The sequence below is a fragment of the Panthera onca genome, chromosome C2 (genome assembly GCF_046562875.1).
Source record: "Panthera onca isolate mPanOnc1 chromosome C2, mPanOnc1 haplotype 2, whole genome shotgun sequence".
Classification (NCBI taxonomy): Eukaryota; Metazoa; Chordata; class Mammalia; order Carnivora; family Felidae; genus Panthera; species Panthera onca.
The window spans coordinates 7,211,031-7,234,276 of NC_138347.1; the positions used below are offsets into that span (position 1 = coordinate 7,211,031).

General features: G+C 49.3%; 1 protein-coding gene across 9 annotated transcripts in view; it reads left to right on the forward strand.

The window, feature by feature from the left end:
• The window catches only part of ERG (ETS transcription factor ERG), a 263,881-nt gene extending 242,368 nt beyond the window's left edge, over positions 1–21,513 (forward strand). For 7 of the 9 annotated variants that reach the window (XM_078452772.2, XM_060640881.3, XM_060640880.3 and 4 more), the window contains 6 exons: positions 511–591; positions 2,495–2,566; positions 10,324–10,392; positions 10,905–10,961; positions 11,888–11,935; positions 19,624–21,513. In XM_078452772.2, the coding sequence (XP_078308898.2) occupies positions 511–591; positions 2,495–2,566; positions 10,324–10,392; positions 10,905–10,961; positions 11,888–11,935; positions 19,624–20,144 (848 nt within the window). In that variant the 3' untranslated portion in view covers positions 20,145–21,513. The remainder of the gene's footprint in view (positions 1–510; positions 592–2,494; positions 2,567–10,323; positions 10,393–10,904; positions 10,962–11,887; positions 11,936–19,623) is intronic. The other 2 variants (XM_060640879.3, XM_060640884.3) reach the window with 2 other exon arrangements.
• Positions 21,514–23,246: the final 1,733 nt, after the last annotated feature.

Sequence of the window (23,246 nt, forward strand, 5' to 3'; positions counted from 1 at the left end):
TGGGGCTCATCCTCCCTAAAGGTAAACCAAGCCCCCTCCCGGTCCCACCTGAGCACAGAGTGAGAGAAGTTTCCAGTTCGTATCATGACATGTGGCTTCACCTGACACAGTGGGAATGGCATATTGGCGATTGGAGGCACGAATTCACCCAGTTTGCTGTATGGTTTAATTTTTCAGACATCAAGCATGGTTGGCAGGAGAGGGAAATAGCACAGCAGGGGGCTGGGTGTGGACTCCGGTGTAAATGCTTTGCCTGGCATCCCGATCACTTGTTCCCCGAATTAAATATGGGCCCACCTAGGTTTTAACACGCTAACCAGCCGCAGGGCCATGGAGAGATTTCCGAGCCGCTCAGGAAAGTAGGGTGGGGGTGGGGAGGTGTTCTTCTTCTTTCTTTCTTTCTTCTTCTTCTTCTTCTTTTTTTTTTTTTAAAGAGGGTAATTCTCTCTCTCTCTCTCTCTCTCTCTCTCTCTTTTTTCATTTTGATGTCGCTTTTGTTTTGTTTTCTAGCTCCTCTTCCACATTTGACTTCAGATGATGTTGATAAAGCCTTACAAAACTCTCCACGGTTAATGCATGCTAGAAACACAGGTAATGCTGGGCCTGCCCCTTCCCCACAGGACACGCGCAAAGCCTTGTCCACAGATTGCACGCTTTCAAGGTGGATGGCGGGCCGGTCAGGGCATCAGGAAGGCAGAGCAGAGGGGATGCTCGAGGGGTTCTTGATATGCAGGAGGCTCTTGCTGAAGTACCAGAGCCGGCCGGCAGGGGGCGCCCATTTTGGTTTCTGAACACTCCCCACCCCCTTGGACCATCAAAGGACTTCTTTCGACCAGGAGAGGCGCAGAATTAGCCCTTAGCCGTTGCCTTACCTCTCTTTTGCTGGATTACAATCTGCCGCTGTGCTGACTGTAGAAACTAAAAGCATGTTCGATATAAAGGGGGCCCTTGGGGTTCTTTTTATTTCTTTTTTGTTCGCAAAGGAACGTGTACTAGGACAAGCAGGAGTTTTATTTTTCCTTTTAGGAAAAGTCTTAGGCCACTTGACTCATCCTGACTTTGATCTTCTTGCACAGACTCTGGAAGTTTGCAAAGGGCAGGAGAAAAGAAAGCTCATTCGTCACTTTTCGGGAGCTTGGGGCTGAAAGGGAGACTGCGTTGTCATTTTGGAGGATATGAAATCAGTTACTAACCCAATCCCTGCTATCCCGTCTCTAACCACAGATTCTGCATTTTATCTATTTATTTATGGCCTGAGGCTAGTCGAGTTGAACAGGATGCTTCATCCCCGCTAACCTTCCCCATCCCCCTCATGGTCGAGGCTGGCTTTCTGCGGATGAATGTGTCCGCGGCTGGCATCCGCCGTCTCCCTCCTGATAGAGACAGCTACCGAAGCCTGGCCACAGGCTGCTCACCCCACTGTGTCAGCCGGCAGGGCCCTTCTGCCACCACTCAGGCCGGGGCGGAAACCATCAAGGCTTGGGTAACCCCATCGTCGGCAAAGAAGCCGATTCATGGCCAGCCTCACACGGAAGTACAGCCGTGTTCCCAAAATGTGTAACGTGAGCGAGTCCGGTTTGGGTGTTACAGTGAGATAGATGGCTCCTTTATCTTGGTCCTCCAGATTCAGGACATTGTGCTTTTCACTGAAAGTGAAAAAAGAAAAAAAAAAAGCTTGGAGTCAGTCGTATGCTTTTTCACTGTAGGTTACACACGTCAGCCTATTAATGACCTTGTGGCCAGAAAATAACAAATAACTTAGGCCGAGTGATTTCCCCCTCTTCAGAACCCCCTTGAGCGACACATTTTCTGATCATTTCACAGTTGTTTAGAAAATTTATAACAGTGAGTGACAGTTTCGAGAACGCTCTGCTTTCGTTACTAGTGTTACTGTTAAACGTAGAAGCAATCGAAGAACGGGAGGACCGATTCCAAATGGACTGAACTGCAGAAGGGGATTTTTTTTTTCCTGCTCACAACACAGGCAGTGGATTGAGACAGAGAAGGGGACACACGCATTTGAAGAGAAATGTGGATTTATTTTTAATAAGATCCATACATTCTTTGGCAAAAAAAAATATTTGTAATTCTTTGGGACTGTTTTCCAAGGGCTCCGTAAAACGTTTCTCTGGATTTTTATGCAACTTATAATTGAAAATACGCACCATAGAATTTTTTTTTTTTTATAAAGTGAGATGGTTGGGGGTGATGGGGGACACACAGATGCGCTTCAGCAAGAAGCCATACCATCAAAACACGGGACACTTTCTGGCAAATGGGACGCAGTATTGCCCGACATCTATTTCCGTAGTCGGAATCAGTTTCTGCCCCCGTTCTCTTATCCCTTCCCCCCCCCACCCCCTGGGAGTCCCAGATGGCCGGCTCCAGGGGGTCCCCTCCCTTTGGTGTCACAGGGCAGAGTTGATTTGGTTGCAGGAGATCAACAACCACAACAAGAGACCTTCACATGTTTTGTCTTTCCTTTTGTCTGCAGGGGGTGCAGCTTTTATTTTCCCAAATACTTCAGTATATCCTGAGGCCACGCAAAGAATTACAACTAGGCCAGGTACGAAAAACACCCCTGTGTGATCTGTCCCTGCAGAGACATCCTGGGATGTCCCGTGAGATCCGTGACCTAAGCCACCAGAGTCAGAGGGCGCGGATCCTGGGTCTGAAGGGAGTCCTGAGCAGTCTTGTTCTGCCCCTGTGAATCTGGAGCCCAGATTCCATCAGACCGTTTCATTCAGAGATCACACTTCAGGTCCCTGACCGCAGAATTAAAAGCACATCGGCCCCTTAACTAGCTGCTCTGAAAGGCAGATGGGCAAAGTTGGCACCCTGGAAGCCCGGCGGAAAAGCACCCGCCCGCGCGCCAGGTGACAAAAGCATGCGCGTCCTCGGGGGAACACACGAAGCACGAGGCGTCCCCATGGTGTTAGTGATGGACTCTCGGCATGTCACGAGAGCCAGCGGTTCAGAGCAGAGGCGTGTCATAGGTGATATTTACATTGGACTCTTTATGTCTTTCCTGATTGCTCTAGGTAATTGATTTTCATGTCATGCGTGAAAGAATAAATATTACCAAGTGCTTACTAGTGACAAGCGCAGTGTTACATTCTGGGCCAGACTTCAGAAAGCTTCCTGTCTGCTGAAGGCTGGCCTGTTCATTCCACGATGTCCACGGAGCGCCTCCTGGGCGTCAGCTGCGGAGGGGATGTCGGAAACCAGCTCACAGGCACACATCCGGGCTTTGCCTGAAGCTCTAGATGTCGCGGTTGAGCCGGCTAGAGCCAGAGATAGACTCACACATAAGTGTCGAACCTCAAGGGCTGGCAGCATAGAGCAGACACGCCCCTGAGACTCTAACCTGAAGAAGTTGAGGCATCAACTTTGATGGCAGAGGCTGTAGGACCAGCAGCGCTTGCAAACGTACCTTCCATGAGAGTGGGAAGGACGCTCTCCAGAGGAAGGGCCACCCGCCACAGGAGGATTAGATGTGTGCCATGTGGGGAAGGAGGGGGAGGGCATCTCAGATCAGGAGCAGCGTGGCTCAGACCTCGGTCCCCTCACCAGGACTTGCACCGATAACACGCCAGCCCGCCAGCTGAGGAAATGGCGAGTCAGGGTAGGGGGCTGGTTTTTCCATCGTCATTCATGCCTCTGGAGTCATGCGTTCCTAGACCCAAGCTGTCGCCCTTTGACCTCTGTCCCACACCCAGACTACATAAGACTCCATTTGGATTGGTCCGGGGCATTAAGTTTCGCATGGTCGTTTCTTTCCAGTCAGGAGCTCAATAGCATGGGTGAAGAAGCTTCTCAGAGCTGTTCCCACCCTGACGCTGTCCCGTTACTTCCACAGAGCCTTGAGGCTGGCCATTCCCTCCTCTCTGACCTCAGAGGAAGGATTTGCGCCCCTCTTCCTGGGGAACACGGTGGAAAGGTTTAGCTAAAGTGCTTCGTTCCCTCTGTCATGGTGGAGACTTCACAGGCCATTTACTTGTGGATCAGATTCAGGGTCTAGAATGACCTGGACTGGCCCTGAAGAAACCCACCGTTCACCTCTGATAAATGCATCCTTGGGAGAACATAGGGAAGTATAGGAAGATCACAACGGTTTTGTGAGCATTTAAAATCCATTTCCATCCATCCTTAAAAGAAGAAGAGCTTTCCAGGAAGTGGCGGGCCACGGTTTGTTTGCTTGCTTTTGCTGGTTTGTTTGTTTGAAGCTGCCTCATGGATGCGTCTCACTGAGTCGCAGAATCCAGGGATTGTGAGCTGGGCTTGGGGTTTTGTCGAAAGGTCACGACGTTGACCAGATCCGTTGGTTACAGCCCAGTGGTCAGACCAGCTGGCTAATCGCTTGCTAGTACGTAGAACAGTGGATCCTGGAACTCCTTTTTCTTTATTCGCATCTGAAGATACAGTAGATTTGGAAGATTCAGCTTTCCAGGTGTGTGTGTGGGGGGGGGGCGCGGGGAGTAGCTGGGAAGTGAAGGCTGGGACACGCCTCCGCGCTCTGGCCACGCTCTTCCTTGGGGCCTTGATTTGTGCGTGACCCGCAGGAGATCACACTTCCCTAGCTCCACCCCAGCAAAGTATGTTTCTGAGACTCAAGTTTGTAGCAAAAATACCTGTTTTGACGACCCCTCCTGTGACTGTCCAGGGAGATACAGATGCTTGTATACGCGCTATAAGGAAGTTGAATCAGACTGAACACGCCCGAGCTCTTTGCTGAACTATCCAGGGGTTTGACCTTGGAGAGGAGAGTTGCTTCTCCGCTTAGGGGGACGCAGGGATGGACCTTGAAGGATGCACTTGTGAGTCGGAAAGCCCGTCGGGGTGCAGGTGGAAATCTGGCACTGGCCCTGGGGAAACAGGTGCTGCAGGGCGGTTCCCAGACCGGCTGGGATCCAGGATCCAACTGTGTTCCTGGGCTCAGAAGTGTCTGATGCCGGCAGAAGAGGTGATGGCTGACTCCCCCCTGGGAAGAGGCCCCTGGGGCCCTTGGGAATAGAGACCCGAGTTCCCGTTCCCCTGCACTCCTGGTTTGCTCCGCCATGACCTTCATGGCCGTTCCATTTCTGTAACCCCCCAGCCATGGGAACAGGGGGCTTCCTCCACCCACGCGTGCCCAGTCCCCTCCCCCATGCTTCCTGTCCCTCCCTGCCTCCTCTTCTTTCTGCCCTGTGTAACCCACCCCCAGGCTGCTGACCCCAATCTCCCTTTTCCTTTCTTCTTCCTGGCCTTCCTTCCCAAATGGGTCACTTCTTCCGGGTCCCCCAACTGCTTACCCCATCAAGTCGCTGTGCCATTGCAACCTAACCCCACATTTGGCCAAGACTGGTGACCTCCCAGACAACCACACGTGGGCATGTTACTGCTTTGTCCATGTCTCTCCCTTCTCTTCCCAGGCTGGCTTCTATTCACTTTTCCCGAATGTTCCTGATTCAAAATGCACCCTCCCTTGTGATCCCTTTGTTGACTTAGCATTTAGATCCGTCTCTCTCCTACTCGTAAAAAGTGTTTGCACGTAGGCGTGTCATTTTACATTCTGTTTTTGATGATCATGATTTTAGGGTGCTTCATGTGTTTCTTGGGTTGCAGGCACCTTCCTTCCTTGCTGAACACGTGCCTTCGGGAGCCATGGCCCTTTGAGGTCTCAAGTGACATAAAAGACATAGGTCTGACCCACTGAAACTTGCAAGCTGGTTTTTGACCCCCTGCGGCATGTCAGGAGCAGTTTATATGAAAGCCATGGTGGGCACCAAGGGGGACATTGTGCAGCCCCGTCTCTCCTCCTCCACCATCACGCAGTCCCCAGAGCATCATGCACGTCTAGGATGTTATCCAAAGACACTGGAGGCTTGAGCTGGCACGTGCAGCCTTAACTTTCACTTTTAAGCCAGTGCCCTTCAGGGGTTTCTCAGAATCTTGAACAACTCCTCCTTTGGCATTCACAACTGAGTGACATTTCGACGTCACCCGTCAAGGCCAGGCAGCAAATGCACATTCTCCTCAGTCAGGCCCTGTGGAAAGTCTGCATCCCGGCTCACGGCTGGAAACGCACCCTCCGCTTTCCCTCTGGTTAGACCGTAACCACAGAGGTCTGCAAAGCCAGGAGAGAAAGCCGTGCACAACGCTCCCAGGTCTCCATGTCTTTGATGGGGGCTCTTAGAAGACCGTAGGAAGGTCTGGAGGAATACAGGAGAGGGTGACTCAGCCACATCAGGGCGGACTCCCAAACTTCCTTCCATTAAGTAGGTGTTTATCAGGTGGTTCTGGGCAGCAGCTCTTGACCTTTCTCTTTGCATTAGCCTCTAGGTTCATGGACAGCAGGCAAATCTCATCTGTTCCTACCCAACCCAGCCAGGGCCCTTGCACACTGCTTTGCAGATGCCGCATAGATCCTGCAGAATGAAGATGAGCTCTCGCATGGTCCAAGTTCCGGTTCATTAAAAAATAAAGTGGGCGTGGGCATACTGTGAAGGCTAGAGGGCTGTTCCTCTGTAAGCGTGATGAAAACAGAATATAAAACTTGGTGAACTTCACCCCGCAGGATGCAGCATAGAATCTATATGTTGCCTTGATTCAGTGATGCCCAGGGAAAGGAGAGGGTGGGGGGAGGAGGAGTCTCTTTCCAAATCAAGAACCGATCCCAGCTCCCAGGAAATAAATCAAGGTGCTGGTGTGGAGGGACCCGATGCTAGTCAAACTCCCGATTTTTAGTGTCGTGCTTTTTGGCCTGGATCATGGCATAGAACACGTTTCTTTGTTAACTCTGAGCTGCCCGCGAATGGCTTTTATAACCTTCAGTTTTTAAACACACAGCCTGGTGCAGAAAAAAAGAGAACCAGAGCCAGAAAGCAGCCTTCCCCAACACAGGACCTTGTGCCCAGTGTGTGAGTTAGTTACCTTGAAGATCCCAGTACAGGAGAGAATGAGGGTGCATTGAAGTGACCGCCAGAAATTCCGTGTAAAATCTGTTCTTAGTAGAAGTTCTGTGCCCTGCTCTCGCCAGGGGACACATAGAAAATGCGCTTGGAGTCGGAATTTCTACAGCAGCCCAAGGGCAGAAATACCCAGGGCTGGCCATGCTGTGAGGTGGGGTGGCTGGAGAGGCCCCGGCGTGTCCTCCTGAATCAGTACGGCTTCATTCAGCCTTTTCCCAGAGTCACCTCCCTGGGGAGGGAAACTCAGTGCCCCCAGCGCGTGAGCGGCAGCTGATAAGGAAGCACTGGACCAGAATTTCATGAACGAAAACAAAAGCCGACTTATCTTCCGTGGCAATATGTTTATGAACATGTTAATCATCGTTCATATAAACATCTCAGATTCTTGGCTTAGAGTCAGACTTCGTGTTGTTAAGGTCCTGACTTATTTTCAGGGGAGGGTGGAACACAGTTATAGACCCGGAGAAGGGTTTTATGAATAAAGAGTTTCAAAATATTTGCCTCTTGCTAGTGGGGTGGTTAATTTTTTTCCAGTCACATCACATGAGCAGTAGTAGCGGACCAGCGACCAACGGCCGTTCGTTCCGCTCGCATTCTCTCTGGGGAAGGTAACCAGCGTAGAACTCTCTGCACGCATTTTCTCATTTGTCCTGACACACTCAGCGGTTCTGAGATCTGTTATCTGCGGGAACACAGATTCCTGCCTAGAAACATGTAACGGAGATGATCTAGAACGGGCTCGCTCCGGCATTGTTCAGTGCGCTCCCAGGTCACCCGGGACCTCGTTAAAGGGCAGATTCTGGCTCGGTCGCCCTGGAGTGAGATTCTGCCTTCCTAACCGGCTCCCAGATGTTACCAGTCTTGCTGGTCCGTGGGCCACCCTTTGAGACCTGGGATCGAGAACACCTTTTGGTATTGCCTTGCTTTTTTTTTTTCATGTGGTCAACAGAAGCCCCTTTGTCCGTGTGCCTGTCTGCTCCTGAATTCGGCTAGACGCTGGTACAGTAGTCCAAGTGTTCTTTCTGAGACAGTTCTCAGATTGAAACTCTGGCTGACCATTTTTTTTTTTTAGACAAAATTCAACCGGGTGGGTATCTGTGTGCGAAGGGTGCCCAGAGACTTAAGTTGACATTCAACCGTAAATTGATAGCGGCTGCAGATTTAATTCCCGTGTGCAACCCCCAACACCAGAAAAGTGAGAATCTGAGGAGCCGAGTGGGAACGGCTTATGATCCAAAATGCAAAAATACCAGCTGAGAAGAAGCGGTGAGCAGGACTGGAGTTTAAAAAAAAAAAAAAAAAATTTATCTTTTACTCAACCAAAGCTATAAAGGGTAGGATTTCACAGACCACACGAGCCGAGGTGCTTGTAGCCAAACAGACCAAATAAATTAAGGCAACTCTGTGTTGAATTTCACGTTGCATTTCAGCGGTATGCTCTTTGGGATCCGAAAGTAAGAAGAGGCACATCTTTTTATTCTTTTATTTGTTTATTTTGAGAGAGACAGAGCGCGAGTCGGGGAAGGGCAGAGGCAGAGGGAGAGAGTGAACCCCAAGCAGGCTCCGTGCTGCCAGCACCGAGCCCGACGTGAGGCGTGAATTCACAGAACCACGGGATCATGACCCGAGCCGAAGCCAAGAGCCAGACGCTTGACTGAGCCACCGAGGTGCCCCAAGAGATGCATCTTTTGCAACATAGGCAGACCCTTTGAGGATTGACCCGCCAAACTACCAGTCTAAAACAGGGTTACATAGTCTGTTTAAAGAGAGGCTTAAAACGAATTAGGTTGCCTGCCCTGCAAGTGAGATTTGATAGCCATTTCCAGATGTCCAGCAGCAGAATACCTCAAGTATCTGGCTGTGGCTTTCAGTTGGCCCAGAATGACACATGGCATGGAACTGAGCCCCCATCAATCCAAGAAGGCATAGTTTTGAAGTGGTTCTACAATAAGATTTCATGTAGAAATCACTTCGTGTGTGCACACTAAGGATACGCATGGTGATGTTCTGGAGTCTATTTTAAGTTTATGTGTTTATTTTGAGAGACAGAGCGCATGAGCAAGGGAGGGGCAGAGAGAGAGGGAGACACAGAATCTGAAGCAGGCTCTGCACTGTCAGCACAGAGCCCGATGCAGGGCTCGAACTCATGAACTTGTGAGTTCACGACCTGAGCCGAAGTCAAACGCTTGACCGACTGAGCCACCCAGGTGCACCTGTTCTGGAATACGTTTTTGAAAGGACCTTGAAATGACTTAGAGTCTTCATGATCGTTAACATAACTTGCACCGAGGGTGGGAAGGAGAGTTACTAACTTTGTATGTGCAAAGTGCACTGAAGATTTACGAGACAGATGACAATATGTTATGAACGCAAAGAAACCGTTGCATACACTTAAGCTCTTACCGTCATTGCTAACATGTTGTGGGAACAATATTATGCCGGTCTTGCGATTGATCGCATGCAGTTCTTTTAGAGAACTTCTAAATTCATTTAGAGAAAGAGCTATAGTAGATATTTACATGGAGAAATAACTGGACAGTTACGACTGATTTAATAGGACTGGGTGAGGGGGGCCTGGGTGGCTCAGCTGGTTGGGCGTCCGAATTCAGCTCCGGTCATGATCTCTCAGTTTGTGAGTTCGAGCCCCGCATCGGGCCCAGTGCTGACAGCTCGGAGCCTGGAGTCTGCTTCTGAGTCTGTGTCTCCCTCTCTCTCTGCCCCTCCCCTGCTCACGCTCTGTCTTTCTCTCTCAGAAAATAAACATTAACATTTAAAGATATATATATATATATATATATATATATATATATATATATATATATATAACTGGGTGAGATTATAAAAAGAAATGAGGGGTGACTGAGAGGGGCAGATGGCAAGTAAGAGGATGAGGAGGCCATGCTCATTTCCAAGGAAGAAGTGTCATTTAGGGGATTTAGGGGCAGACCTCGAGCATGAACTGGTGAACTTATCAGATTGGTCAGCTCTGTTCTGAGTGGCTCATGAAGGTAACAAAGGGATGAACTTAGGTCAGTTCCAGGTGGAAGCAGGCCAAAGTAGATTGTAAGAAACTCTTTATGTGGTCTTGACCTGTGGTCGTAGGAAGTTTCCTTAGAAGGCTCAGGAAGCCCTGTAAGAATCTCTCAAGGAGAGTTTCCAGATCAACGGGTAAAAACGTTAGATCGATAAAATGAACAAAACGATAATTTCTGAGTAAAACGCAAATCTAATGGGATACAGGTTGGGTATTTCTTTGGATTGCTGGATTTTCATCCACGGTATTTATTCTAACGGACGCAAAACAAAAAGCATACAAAATATGTATTATAAAATTACATTATTGGTCTTTCAGTCATTTTATTTGTCTTTGCAGATTTACCTTATGACCCACCCAGGAGATCAGCCTGGACCAGTCACGGCCACCCCACCCCCCAGTCGAAAGGTACGGTGTTGGCTCCCGTTGCTTGAATCTGCTTCTCACCAGGAGATGACCATTGGTGACGTTTGGTGACCATTGGTAGCGTGCTGATTTCTGCAGGGTATCTACGCTTTATCAGCATAAAATGTTTGTTCCTTTGGCAGCAAAGAGCAACTTGATCTTTAGATGCAATGATTCTTTTTTTTTTCTAAGTTTATTTATTCATTTTTGAGAGAGAGCGCGCGCGTGCACAAGCAGGGGAGGAGCAGAGAGAGAGGGAGACACAGATTCCGAAGCAGGCTCCAGGCTCTGAGCTGTCAGCACAGAGCCTGAAGCGGGGCTCGAACTCACGAGCCACAACATCATGACCTGAGCATGTCATGTCTTAGAGTAAGAGTCTTAGTCTTACTCTTAGTCTAAGAGTAAGACTATTATGTTAATAGCTAAGCTAATCGATGGGATGATAATACAACATCAAAGATGAGTGGCCAGATAGAAGTTATAACTAACTCTCTCTTTTATTTTGGGATTTTCAGCTGCTCAACCATCTCCTTCCGCAGTGCCCAAAACTGAAGACCAGCGTCCTCAGTTAGGTATGTTTCAGGGAACGTCTTGACGGCCATCGAAAAAGAAGTAGGCTTAGCAGCATGTTTCTAAAATGTGTCACTTCTAAATGAAGTTAATGTGATTTTGTCTTCTTTAAATTTTTTTTTAACGTTTATTTATTTTTGAGACAGAGAGAGACAGAGCATGAACGGGGGGAGGGGCAGAGAGAGAGGGAGACCCAGGATCCGAAACAGGCTCCAGGCTCTGAGCTGTCAGCACAGAGCCCGACGCGGGGCCCGCACTCACGGACCGCGAAATCATGACCTGAGCTGAAGTCAGACGCTCAACCGACTGAGCCACCCAGGTGCCCCAAGATTTTGTCTTCTTTATCATGGCTCCATGCATAAAATATGGACCAAATTATCAGTCTACTCAGTAGGGATAACTCGAGATTTTGCTAAGACATTTCCAAACCTATGCAGTAAATATGGAAAGAACATTCTGCTTGCACACACGTCCCTTCTCTGTGACAGACAAATCCTTTTAATTTTACCCCCAGGCCACATGCCGCAAGCCCTCACTCATGCCAGGCCCCATGCGGAACACCGCGGATTGGTGATATCCAACGGAACACCGTTGATATTGCCGGTGTGCTGAACAACGTGGCCGGCGTGGCCCCGGACCCAGTGGGGACATAGCACATGTTTGCCCAGTTTATGTCCTGGGATGGAGACAGCCAGGTGTCAGGAACCCCAAGCCAGAGCTGAGCTTAGGAGGTCTTTGGCAAGAAACTTCTCTCGGATTCCACGTGACATCTTATTCAGTACAGGAAGTGGTGCTGGGCGACTTTGGTGTGGGGGATACAATGACTCTGACACCTGGAAACACAAGTCGGGGGTATCATACCTGCAGTGACATCACACCAAGCCGCAACAAGGTCTCTGGGATTTGACTTCTTTTCTTTTTGTTGTAGATCCTTATCAGATTCTCGGACCAACAAGTAGCCGCCTTGCAAATCCAGGTGAGAGACTGCTGGTGGTTTTGCCCCTAACAAAGTTACCTTTTTGGCAGTGGCTATTTTGAAAGACTAACTTATATTGGCGAGAAATCCTTCCAGCTGCACAAGGTGGAGTTTAGATCTCGTTGGATTATTTGCAAGAGGGGAAAAAAACTAAACGGGTCATGGAATCCATTAAGGTCTTAGCTGCAGCAAAGGGCAGGATCACCGAATCTGAACTGTATCAGTTGCCTAGGGCTGCCGTAACAAACACCACAAACCGGGGGCTTAGATGACAGATATTTACCGTCCTACAATCTGGAGGCCAGAAGTCCAAAATCGATGTGTCACGTGACAGGCAGCGTTAGTTCCTTCCGAGGGCCATGAAGGACGGATCTGTTCCGGACCTCTCTCCTTGGCTTGTAGACGGCTGTCTTATCCCTGGGTCTCTTTACCTGTCTTCTCTCTGTGCGTGTCTCTGTGTCCAGATTTCCCTTTATAAGGACACCAGTCATACTGGATTAGACCTACCCTAACGTCACTTTCACTCAAACAGCTCTGTAAAGCCCCTTTTTCCAAAAAAAAAAAAAAAAAATCACATTCTGAGATACTGGGGATTAAGATTCCAACGTGTGAATTTGGGGGAGAGGGGACACAGTTCATCCCATGACACAGGGAGGTCAAACCCTATCCTAAAAAGGAGAACCTTGACTCCAACCCGAAGGCTTCAAATGTAGGATCATCTTCGATGAACGGTCTGTTTGTGAAGTTAGAGGCTAGGAGAGGGTGCAGATTCTTAATTGGCCCACTTGTGACCTGTACCTCGCCAAAGATCGTCACCTGTCATCACATTTCAGTGCCAACCAAACTGTTGTATTTGTTTGTATTCAGATGAGAACCAGCTGTGCTGGCATCCACTTCCGAAATTCACAGCATATGCTGAGGGTTTTCAACAGCACATTCAAATGCCAAGATGACACAGGCATATTGCAAGTACAAGCTGGAATGTATATTTCCTAAACACGGAGGCCAAAATAGGGTTGGAAACGGAAAAGTTCAGATTCAAGCAGCATTCGTCCCCACAAGGGAATCTGTGCTTTGAGAACACGAAATATCATTATCAAGTATCTGCAGCTTTGACATTAAATTTTAGGTAATGGTCACTAGTTCAGAAAAACCCCTCTGAGGCATGTGAGCCGTTAGAAGGGACTGTTTTAGGGGCGCCCGCGTGGCTCAGTCGGTTGAGCTCCGACTTCGGCTCGGGTCCTGATCTCTCGGTTTGTGAGTTCGAGCCCCACGTTGAATTTGCTGCCTCAGATCCTTTGTCCCCCGCCCCCCGTCCCCGCCCCTGCCTCTGCCCCACTCACGCTCTCTCAAAAATGAATACATATTTTTAAAAATAGTTTTTTAAAAAAAGGGACTGTTTATTACTCAACCCTGGGGACTAGACCAGGCGCTCAGTAATTATTTGTTGAAGAAACAAACGCGAGGAGTAAGGAGATACCGTCCTTGACCTTCGAGGTCCTCACATTCTGGTGGAGAAATGAACACGGGTGATTACAACACTGCCACACAGGTGCTTTGCTCTCAAGGGAGCGTCCAACTGGTGGCCAAGGCTCCCGGGTGTCTGGTCCCCCCCAATCCCGGGCTCAGCTCTCCATTTCGAACTGCTTCGTAACGGTTCAAATAAAAAGGATTACTATGTTGGGAGATTACTGTTATCAGCCATGCCTCAGGAAGACTGATCTGGCATCAGTGTTCAGGATAGATTAGAAAGAGGAAAGGAACAGACGCGGGAGCACTCTGGGGACTTTAATACAATCATGTGAAATAACAATCAAATAGCTCCCACCCTGTGGAAATGCCCGGGCAAGTGCTTAAGTCTGCCATGCCGCTGCATGACACAGCCCTGGGAGGTCATTATCTTCATCCTACAGAGGAGTCAGAGGTCCAGAGAAATTAGGTGACTTTCCCTGGGTCACACAGCCAATAAAACGGGAAGTCGCATTTGAACCCTGATTCTCCGTCTCCAGAGTCTGGTTTTATTTTCTTGCCCTGCACCGCTCCTGAGTGAGCCCGAGGGAGGAGGGAAGCCTTGGAGAATGGGGGCCAAGAGAATAGAAAGGAAGGATTTCCCTTGAGTTCTACAACCGTGTAGGTGCTGGGAAAATGGCTCTGTCCACAGTAGGTCAGCAAGTCCACTGGGAGCAAAGGACAGCCCTTTGTCCACTAAGACCATCCTCACTTGGCCTGGGCAAGATGGTGACCTCCAACCAGGGGCTTGAAGATAAAGACTTGTCTTACTCAGTTGCTAATGATTAGGCTTCTTTCCATCTCTCCTCGGGCTGCACGCGCGTCCGTCGTATTCACGTGGCTTCCCCCACCCCCAAAACCAGAATGTCTCTGGTCTTTCTGGGGATGAGACTCCCTCTTCCTGTTTGACTCTGTTTTCCCATTCTCTGATAAGTAGGCCCTTCATCACTTCAAACTGCTGCCTTCGCTCTTTGTACACCGCAAACTTTGTAAATCATTTTAAGTGGGAAGGTGACATCGTGGTGTGTAAATGCACGAGAGAATAACCACATCTCAAGGTCTCGGTTCCAGATGTTCATGTGACGTGCACTTGGGGCCATGTGTCTCCTGCTGAGAGGTGCATCCCATCCCTGAACGATTACGGCATGGATCACACGTAAGCCACACAGCCCCTTGAAGTGCCATTAGAATGGCTGAACGTGTATGTGGCTTCTCTAATGAACTGAGGCTGCCTTTCCATGAAGGCACCTTCTTGGGTTGTGTTCAGTGCCCCCCCCCCCCCCCCGGTGCTAACTGGACACTCTTTAATGGGGGGCATGAATTGTATCCAGCTTCGTGCAAAGCCGGAGACCAGTTTTAGGGATGTTTTGCCATTGGTTAGGAGGTAGGAGTGTCCAGTCTTCCACTTTGAACCTCCCAAGCCCCAGGCCAAGGGAAAGGACGACCTGGGGAGGACTCGAGGGAGTGGAGGTCAGGCCTGAAAGCAATGGTTCGTGCTGGGATTCGGGTGTCTGAGCTTAGAGACTGGGTTCCAACCTTTGCTGACATTGGGCAACATGAATCGCTCTATCTCTCTGGGGTCTAATGTCCTCATCTCAACAGTGGGCTCCCTCACGATTCTTGGGGGGAATTAAATAAATACAAGTGCTCAGAATGGTATCGGCAAAGAGTAGGCTTTCGGTGGCCGTCAGCCAGCCCAAGAACACCATTCACAGTTTTTCACGGCCAACATGGGGTGCACGGGGAGGGGCACTTGGCTTCGTTCTCTCCTCTTGTAGCTCTAGGCAAGGTATGTGCCTCTCTTTAAACTCTGGTTTTCGGAGCACCTGGGTGGCTCAGTTGGTTAAGCGTCCGACTTCGGCTCAGGTCATGATCTTGCGGTTTGTGGGTTTGAGCCCCACGTCGGGCTCTGCGCTGACAGCTCGGAGCCTGGAGCCTGCTTTGGATTCTGTGTCTCCCTCTCTCTCTGCCCCACCCCGCTAGCACTCTGTCTCTCTCTTTCTTAAAAATAAATGAACATAAAAAAAACCAGGGCGCCTGGGTGGCTCAGTCGGTTAAGCATCTGACTTCGGCTCAAGTCATGATCTCGCGGTCTTTGGGTTCGAGCCCCGCGTCGGGCTCTGTGCTGACAGCTCAGAGCCTGGAGCCTGTTTCAGATTCTGTGTCTCCCTCTTTCTCTGACCCTCCCCTGTTCATGCTCTCTTTCTCTCTGTCTCAAAAATAAATAAATGTTAAAAGAAAAAATTAAAAAAAAAAAACCCTCTGGTTTTCAGCTCAAACAAATCATGGTAAGACCCTTCATGTGTTGAGTTTATCCTCACAGTGTCCTGGCAAGATGCTGTTACCATCACCCCCATTTTATAGATGAGGGCACTGAGGCACAGAACGCTAGGTGAGCTGCCCAAGGCCCCGTGCATGCCAGCACCAGGATCCAGCGGCGGTAGGGATGATTCCAGAGTGGTGCTTCCAGACACCGTACTGCCCTGCACTCTACCAAGTCCTGTCTGAGCCACACTGAGCCCGGAGCAAAGCCTCCGCCCTGGGACGTGCCAGCTGCCTGGGGCTCGGCATGGTGGAGGGGCCAGGCTGTGCCCACGGGTTTCTCTGCTGCGTGCCCGGCGACGGCAGAAAGTGGCCTCCACTGGCTGCCACCGTGGTGCTTTGGGGGCCCCTCTCTGCTTCATTTCCTGCTCTGTCCCTCCGTCAGGTGGTGGCCGCTGAGCCCCGCTCTTCGGGGGGGGGGGGGGGGAACACCCCTCCTTCTGGACCCACAGCTGCTGAGTCACTCCCAGCTCTGCTTTTCTCTGTGCTTTATAAACCTTTTAGGTGCTTTGCCCTTTTCTGCTTAGTTGTACTTCTTTGCTACTGTTACTTCTCTTCTCTTTCCGCTGCACGAAGAGACCACCTTCCTTCTAAACATAAAAGCATTGCCTTTCATTCTCTTCCAGGCGTACCCCTCCCCCCCCCCTTATCCCATTGGGTTCTCCTGTGGGCGGGGCACAACCAACATCATTGTTTCTCCCACCAATCCTGGTTTTGTTAATTACCTCACCTGATCCTGGGTAAAAGTAGCTACTTCTTACTGATGTTGGAAAGCCGCTACCAAGATAGGGTGAGAAAACAGACTGGAAAGGTTTTCCCAAAGGAGGGCGATGGGGGAAGGGGGGAGGTGGCCAGGCTGCCGGATGCCGGATCCTGAGTGTAAGGACCTCTCCTTTCACTTGTCGGCTTGGCCAGTGAACGGCCCAAGCCCCTCTTAGGCTTCCCACAACTTAGATATCCTTGTCTGACCTCCCCCGTTCTGTGTTCTCAAATGCACCTTTATCGCACAGGACATGTTTTCGTCTTCATAAATTGCTTTTGAAATTTGTGGCCACCAGGAACTCAGTTCATCTACCATTGGCTGAGTCCTCAGCAGCCACCGTGCCTCCTTGGCAATTCTTGCCCAAGAAAACCTGCTCCATACTGCGGATCCAAGGGATTTTGTTACGAGTATTAAATTTAACAGTTAATGCTCTGGGCACGCCGTTGCATTTTATAACATTTACTTAAACAGCGATTGATTTTGCATTTTCCCTTTTGTTCTCAGGTTTGGAAGGTGATGAATTTTGTGTAAAGATCTCTTATGCCCATAGATCCTTGAAATGCTCAAGAGGCTGTGTCTTAAAGGTTAACGGGCAAAAGAGTCTAGTAGGAAATCGCGCGTCTTTGGATTTCCAGCTGCGCATTTAGATCTCTGCCTTTCTAGTGCTTCAGAAGCAGGAGGGGTATGAAACCACTTTTGTCCGCTGGCTGTCTCTGTGCAGGTTCCTAAAGGAAGTGGGCAAGGGACAGATTCCTAGGAGCAATGCCAAGGTTTGAATAAATACCGGCCATTATTCTGGCTATCTGGGAAGGTCTGTGTGTTTATGCGCAATCTATGGGATTGCTTTCTCTGTGGGAGGACGTTCACAGTGAATATTTATTTTCAGACAACTCTACGTGTTTACATGGAAGCATATGTTGGGCTGTTAAATAAAAAAATTTTGTTTTTCCCTATTCCCAGGTCATGTGTGGAATTTTTGTCAAGTAGGAATCCTTTGGTTACAATATGTACACTAAAACCATATGGTTTTCTCATACCATTCTTCATATTTTTTCAAATGCATATTAATGAGATGTTCGGGGCAACCAAAACTTGATTGAGAACAGTTTGAATATGCGGTTCCGAAAAAGCACAGGCTTCCATTGAGTTGAATGACAAGCTGTTAATGTATTTCAAATGTGCTGTAGAGTGAAAATGAGAATTTTCCAGAGCACATTCAGAAAAGGCTGACCTTTCTCACGATGCTGTTGCATGGATGAATTCACAAATATACCCATCTCCGTGTAGCCAGCCTGGAAACAAGGATGTAAGAGTTGGGCGATTTATGTAGGGAGTTAGCTAGGGAGAAGGGTTTGGGGGGAAGAAATTCTAATTGATTTTTACGCGACATCAACTCCCTGAATAGTTGCCAGTCATTTCATCACATCTCTTGGTAATTTGCTGATCGTGCAATAAAAAGTATTCTTTTGGGGGGCGCCTGGGGGGCTCCGTCGGTTAGGCATCTGACTTCTGCTCAGGTCATGATCTCGCAGTTCGTGAGTTTGAGCCCCGCGTCGGGCCTTGTGCTGACAGCTCAGAGCCCGCTTGGGAGTCTGCGTTTCCCTCTCTCTCTGCCCCTCCCCCACTCATGCTCTCTCTGTGTCTCTCTCTCAAAAAGAAATAAACGTTTAAAAAAGTCATCTTTTTGGGACAAGCCTGAGGCAGTGTTCCAGCTGGAGTTTGGGAGGAAAGCCAGGCCTCTTAGTTACTTTCAAAGCTTCTAAAATCTGTTCAGCACATCTTAGTTCCTCCTGGTGCTCAAAACTGCTGTCGATATTTACATGCTGCTTCCCTGGAGGAAGCCATAAGTCATCTTAAAATAGTGTAACGTGGTGGCTGGAACGATATGCCTGGATTTTTCTCGAAACTTAATAAGAGCTGAAAGACACACCCATGTGTCTCTCCAGTGGGATCGAACACAATTCTGTGTGCCCCCAGCTAACTGAGATCTGGCTGATGAAGGTGGAGTCTCATTTGGTTCCCCAGAAGGGCTTGCAGTCACTCACTGCTGCAGATTTTCTTCTGGAAACTTCTGAACACAACTGGCATCGCAATGCGAGGGCAACCCGTGGATTTCCGTTACGATGCAGTTGCCTAAATACTGGAAATAGGTGATCTGGTTTGAAAAAGAGCCAACTTTTTCTAAACTTCCTCATTTTGAGTGGGTTAATTCTGTTCTAGGAAAAGTTTTGACAGAATTGCTTTCTGGGTGCCAGCAAAATGTTATGTTAGAAATAACGGTGTTTACTTCCATTCTCTATTTTTTCCATAAACTTTTAGAAGTTCATTTCCTAAATATGACTTTTATTATTTTACTTGACCTCGCCAATATAAATGGTGTTAAGTCATTATTGCCATCAACATAATGGCACTTTCTGCCTCGCAAAATAGGAAAAATAAACCCTTTCACCCCTGAAACACAGAGTTGGCTTGGCTATGCTTCTAAGGAAGTCAGACATGGATGGGACCAACCTAAACTTTGCCCCGTAGAAATTCTTTGCGTTGCATTACTGGGATCTGTGGATGAGCCCGATATCACCAAAGATCCTCAGCGAAGACCCTGTTCCCAAGACACAGAACTTGGGATGCCGATACTTGTGCAGGTGCTCAGTTCATTGTGTGTCTCTGGGAGAGAGGCAGTGATGAAGCAGACAGGGCAGGGGCGAGGCTGCGGGGGCTGGTGGCCTTAGCCGGAACCTTGCTCTGGTCTGGTCCTGCAAGGAGCTCACGAGTATGAACAGCATCACAGAGCTGGCCCCTCCTTGAGGCAGTGAGACGGGCCTGTGGTGCACGGTGTCAGCCCCTCTGGCTGGGGGTTGCCCTGGGGGGTCGCGGGGGGAGGTGAAGCAACTCCTGTTCAGCCAAGGGCAATATTCTGGAGAAGAGGGAGGAAGGCAGCCACCATCCCCAGCAGCCGAGGGACGGGCGCGCAGGCAGGTTAAGGCGTCTGCAGGGAACACCACTAAGCACCCGCTTCTGTCTCTGAACAAACACTGCCTTTAGCTCGGAACCTGTTCTCACTGGTCTTCTGTTTCCTTCCCCCCGCCCCCCTCAGGGAGTGGGCAGATTCAGCTGTGGCAGTTCCTCCTGGAGCTCCTGTCGGACAGCTCGAACTCCAACTGCATCACCTGGGAAGGCACCAACGGGGAGTTCAAGATGACGGACCCCGATGAGGTGGCCCGGCGCTGGGGAGAACGGAAAAGCAAACCCAATATGAACTACGACAAACTCAGCCGCGCCCTCCGCTACTACTATGACAAAAATATCATGACCAAAGTCCACGGGAAGCGCTACGCCTACAAGTTTGACTTCCACGGGATCGCCCAGGCCCTCCAGCCCCACCCTCCAGAATCATCTCTGTACAAGTACCCCTCAGACCTCCCTTACATGGGCTCCTATCACGCCCACCCACAGAAGATGAACTTTGTGGCCCCCCACCCTCCCGCCCTACCCGTGACCTCGTCCAGTTTCTTCGCCGCCCCAAACCCCTACTGGAATTCGCCAACCGGAGGTATATACCCCAACACTAGGCTTCCGGGCAGCCACATGCCTTCTCATCTGGGCAGTTACTACTAACGACCTGAGGGACGCCTTTCCCAACAGCATACGATCACCAAGAAATTGCCACCAACTCTATCGGAGAACGTGAATCAAAAGTGCCTCAAGAGGAATGTAAAAGCTTGACTGGCGCTGGGGAAGGAAGCCAGGGACGAGATCCAAAGACTCTTAACGGGAGGGATTTACTCAAGTATTACTCCAGGAATAAAGAGGATGCGAAAAATGTAACGTTATCTGGACACCTCGGGTGTGGACCCACCTTGTAAAAGACATTGTAAGTAGAAGCCTGAAGAACTCACGAGGACAGAGTGCCAAAGAAAGCGTTCTTAAGAAGCGTATAAACTTCAGAGGGGAGTTTGGGGTCCCGCTAGCGCAAACGGGGATTCAAGTACGGTGAGAGTGGTAACACAGCCTTCCCCTGACATACCATTTACGTGTCATTTTAAGGAAAACTACCTGTATTTTAAAATAGAAACATATCAAAAAAGAAAAGAGAGAGACCGTGGCCCGTCGACAGATACCGAGATGGAACTCAGTAGAACGTGCTGTTTGGGTGAAATCAGATGCGTTCCGTTCGGGGGAGAGCCACAGCTCCCGGACGGTATCAGGGGAACTGAGCCCGGCGGTGGGGCCGGGGCCGTCTGCGGACAGCGAGCGTGTGGTTGTAGACAGAGGGCTGGAGGAGGTGCAAGAGAAGGGAGCGGAGGAGGAGGAGGCCAGAGGGCTGGGGGAGACGCTTGTCAAGCAGTGGAGACTGGACTTGGGACAGTGCAGAGGCCGGAGACTGAGTCGGGAGACTTGCGGGTTCATTGGTCGGTGCCCTACCAAACCCAGTGTTAAGAGGAAGAAAATGGCGTCCAGGACGAGGGGAAGTAGTAGAATTCAGGAACAAGAATACGCATCTCTCTTTTTTGTTTGTTTGTTTGTCTGTCAAAAGAAAAATTTAACTGGAATTGTCTGATATTTAAAAGAAACATTCGGGACCTCATCGTTATGGGGGGGGGGGGGCTCTGTTCCCCACAGGGTCAGGTAAGAGGTGGGTAGCCTTCTTCGATGCTGCCATCGGAAACCATCTAGGCGTTTGGGTTGGGCAGAGGCTCCGGGTTTCCTTTCGAGTCGCAAACGCTGTGCGTTTGTCAGAATGAAGTATACAAGCCAATGTTTTTTCCCCCCTTTTTATATAATAATTATATAACTTATGCATTTATACACTACGAGTTGATCTCGGCCAGCCAAAGATACACGACAAAAGAGACAATCAATGATAGAATGTGGCCTTGAATTTTAACTCTGTATGCTTAATGTTTACAATATGAAGTTACTAGTTCTTAGAATGCAGAATGTATGTAATAAAACAAGCTTGGCCTAGCATGGCAAATCAGATTGACCCGGGAGTCCGCATTTGCACTTTGTTAGCGACTGAAGTTGCCTAACAGAGATGTGTGCTGAACTTCGGGTCTTGTGTTCTGGTTTTATTTTGTCGGGGAATCCGTGCAAGCGAGAGCCAAGCAAATAGGATGTTTGGCGCCCAAACGGTGTTGGCCTCTCCAGGCCCTTCCTGCTCGCTCTCTCTTCCTCCTCGTCTTTCTGGAGCAGACGACCAAAGGTTTCACGTTGGAACCTCCATGTGTGTGTGCCCAGAATGGAAAGAGGCCTCTCGAGCGGGGGTGACAGAAATTCCAGAGAAGCACCTGGTCACAGATCACCCTCAGTCCCTGCCAGGATCATAAAACATTGGTTGAACGGCGAACCGATCTACTGCTCTTAGCACAAACCGTAACCTTGTTGGTCAATAAAGCGTCGTGGACGGCCAGTTTCTCACTTTACAGGAACAAGGGATGGCTTCTAAGTTTACCACTTGGCTTCCCTTTGAGAGGCCCTGGCCGGGTCCACCGTTGCCTTAATCTTCCCACGCTGGGATGATCTGGGCACTGTGGTTTGGGGTTCGCCAGCCTTGAGCCTCACATGTCCGCAGACACTACTCCTACGATCTGAAGTCGTTGGTTGCCCTTGACATCTTCTCTCTTCTGTGTGTGTTACCTGCCCCCAACTTTGGCCAAGGTGAAGGCGGTTCGAGAGGTGGGATACAAAGCAAGGGAGACGCACCAAAATCGAACAACTTCTTAGCCTGAGTCGGTTTCTGAACTGGCCCATTTCATAGCCGTCTTGGGGCTCGTTTCGCACTTTGTAAGTCTTTCGCTATGATTAAATCAAGTTGCCAAACCTCTGTGCTATGGATATTTTGGCAGTGGTCTTTAAAGTCAGTAGGATCCGATTACCAAAGCTTCAGACGCTCTGCATTACTTGGATTAAAAGAAGTCCAACCATCAGTCATTTTGCGGCAGCTTGGGAAAGGCCCATAAAGTGCCTGTACCTCCTGGGGGGGGGTGGGGGGAATAAAAACATGAAAGCTGGCAGCTGGGGTGACCCAAACGTTTCTAATGGAAAAAATCCATCATCTCTATTTTGAAATGCAGAGTCAAAGACACCTACATTTTGCATATAAATACGAGTTTACTCAGATGATCACTCCATTCCACTCCTTCAGAATTATATCGTGAGCAAAATCATAAAAATAAGACCTGATTAGCATATTCCATTTTAGCAGATGTTTCCAGTTAGGCTCTCCAACACCCACCCAGCCCAGATGATTAGCAAGCTTTACGACAAGCATGAGCAGCCGAGATGATTTTGGATGACACGATACTCCTGTGTTCTCCCAAATAAATAATTCTTAAATTACATCTCAAAATAACATTCGCTATCTGCTCCTGTCTTAGTCTAACTCCAAAGCACTCTTCAGTTCATATTCGTAATTACACGAAGGACCTTTTCCTTCTCAGCTTCTCCCGTTTCTTCATTTGCCCTGATGTACGCTCCTGACCCCTGCATGGCATCGCTTCTCCCAGTGAGACATTCGTCCAGTTTTGTCTTAAATGGCCTTCTGGGCTTTGTGGAAGCCCCGCCGTAGCCTTTTGGGTACTTGGTAGCATCCCTGCTCTTCCCAAATCTCAGGCAAGACTTCATTTATGCTCCCAGTCTGCTGCCTTTGCCAAGTCTCGAAGACTCCATGGTGAAACCATATGTCGGGACTGATGCATTCGGAGGAGGTGTTGTCCC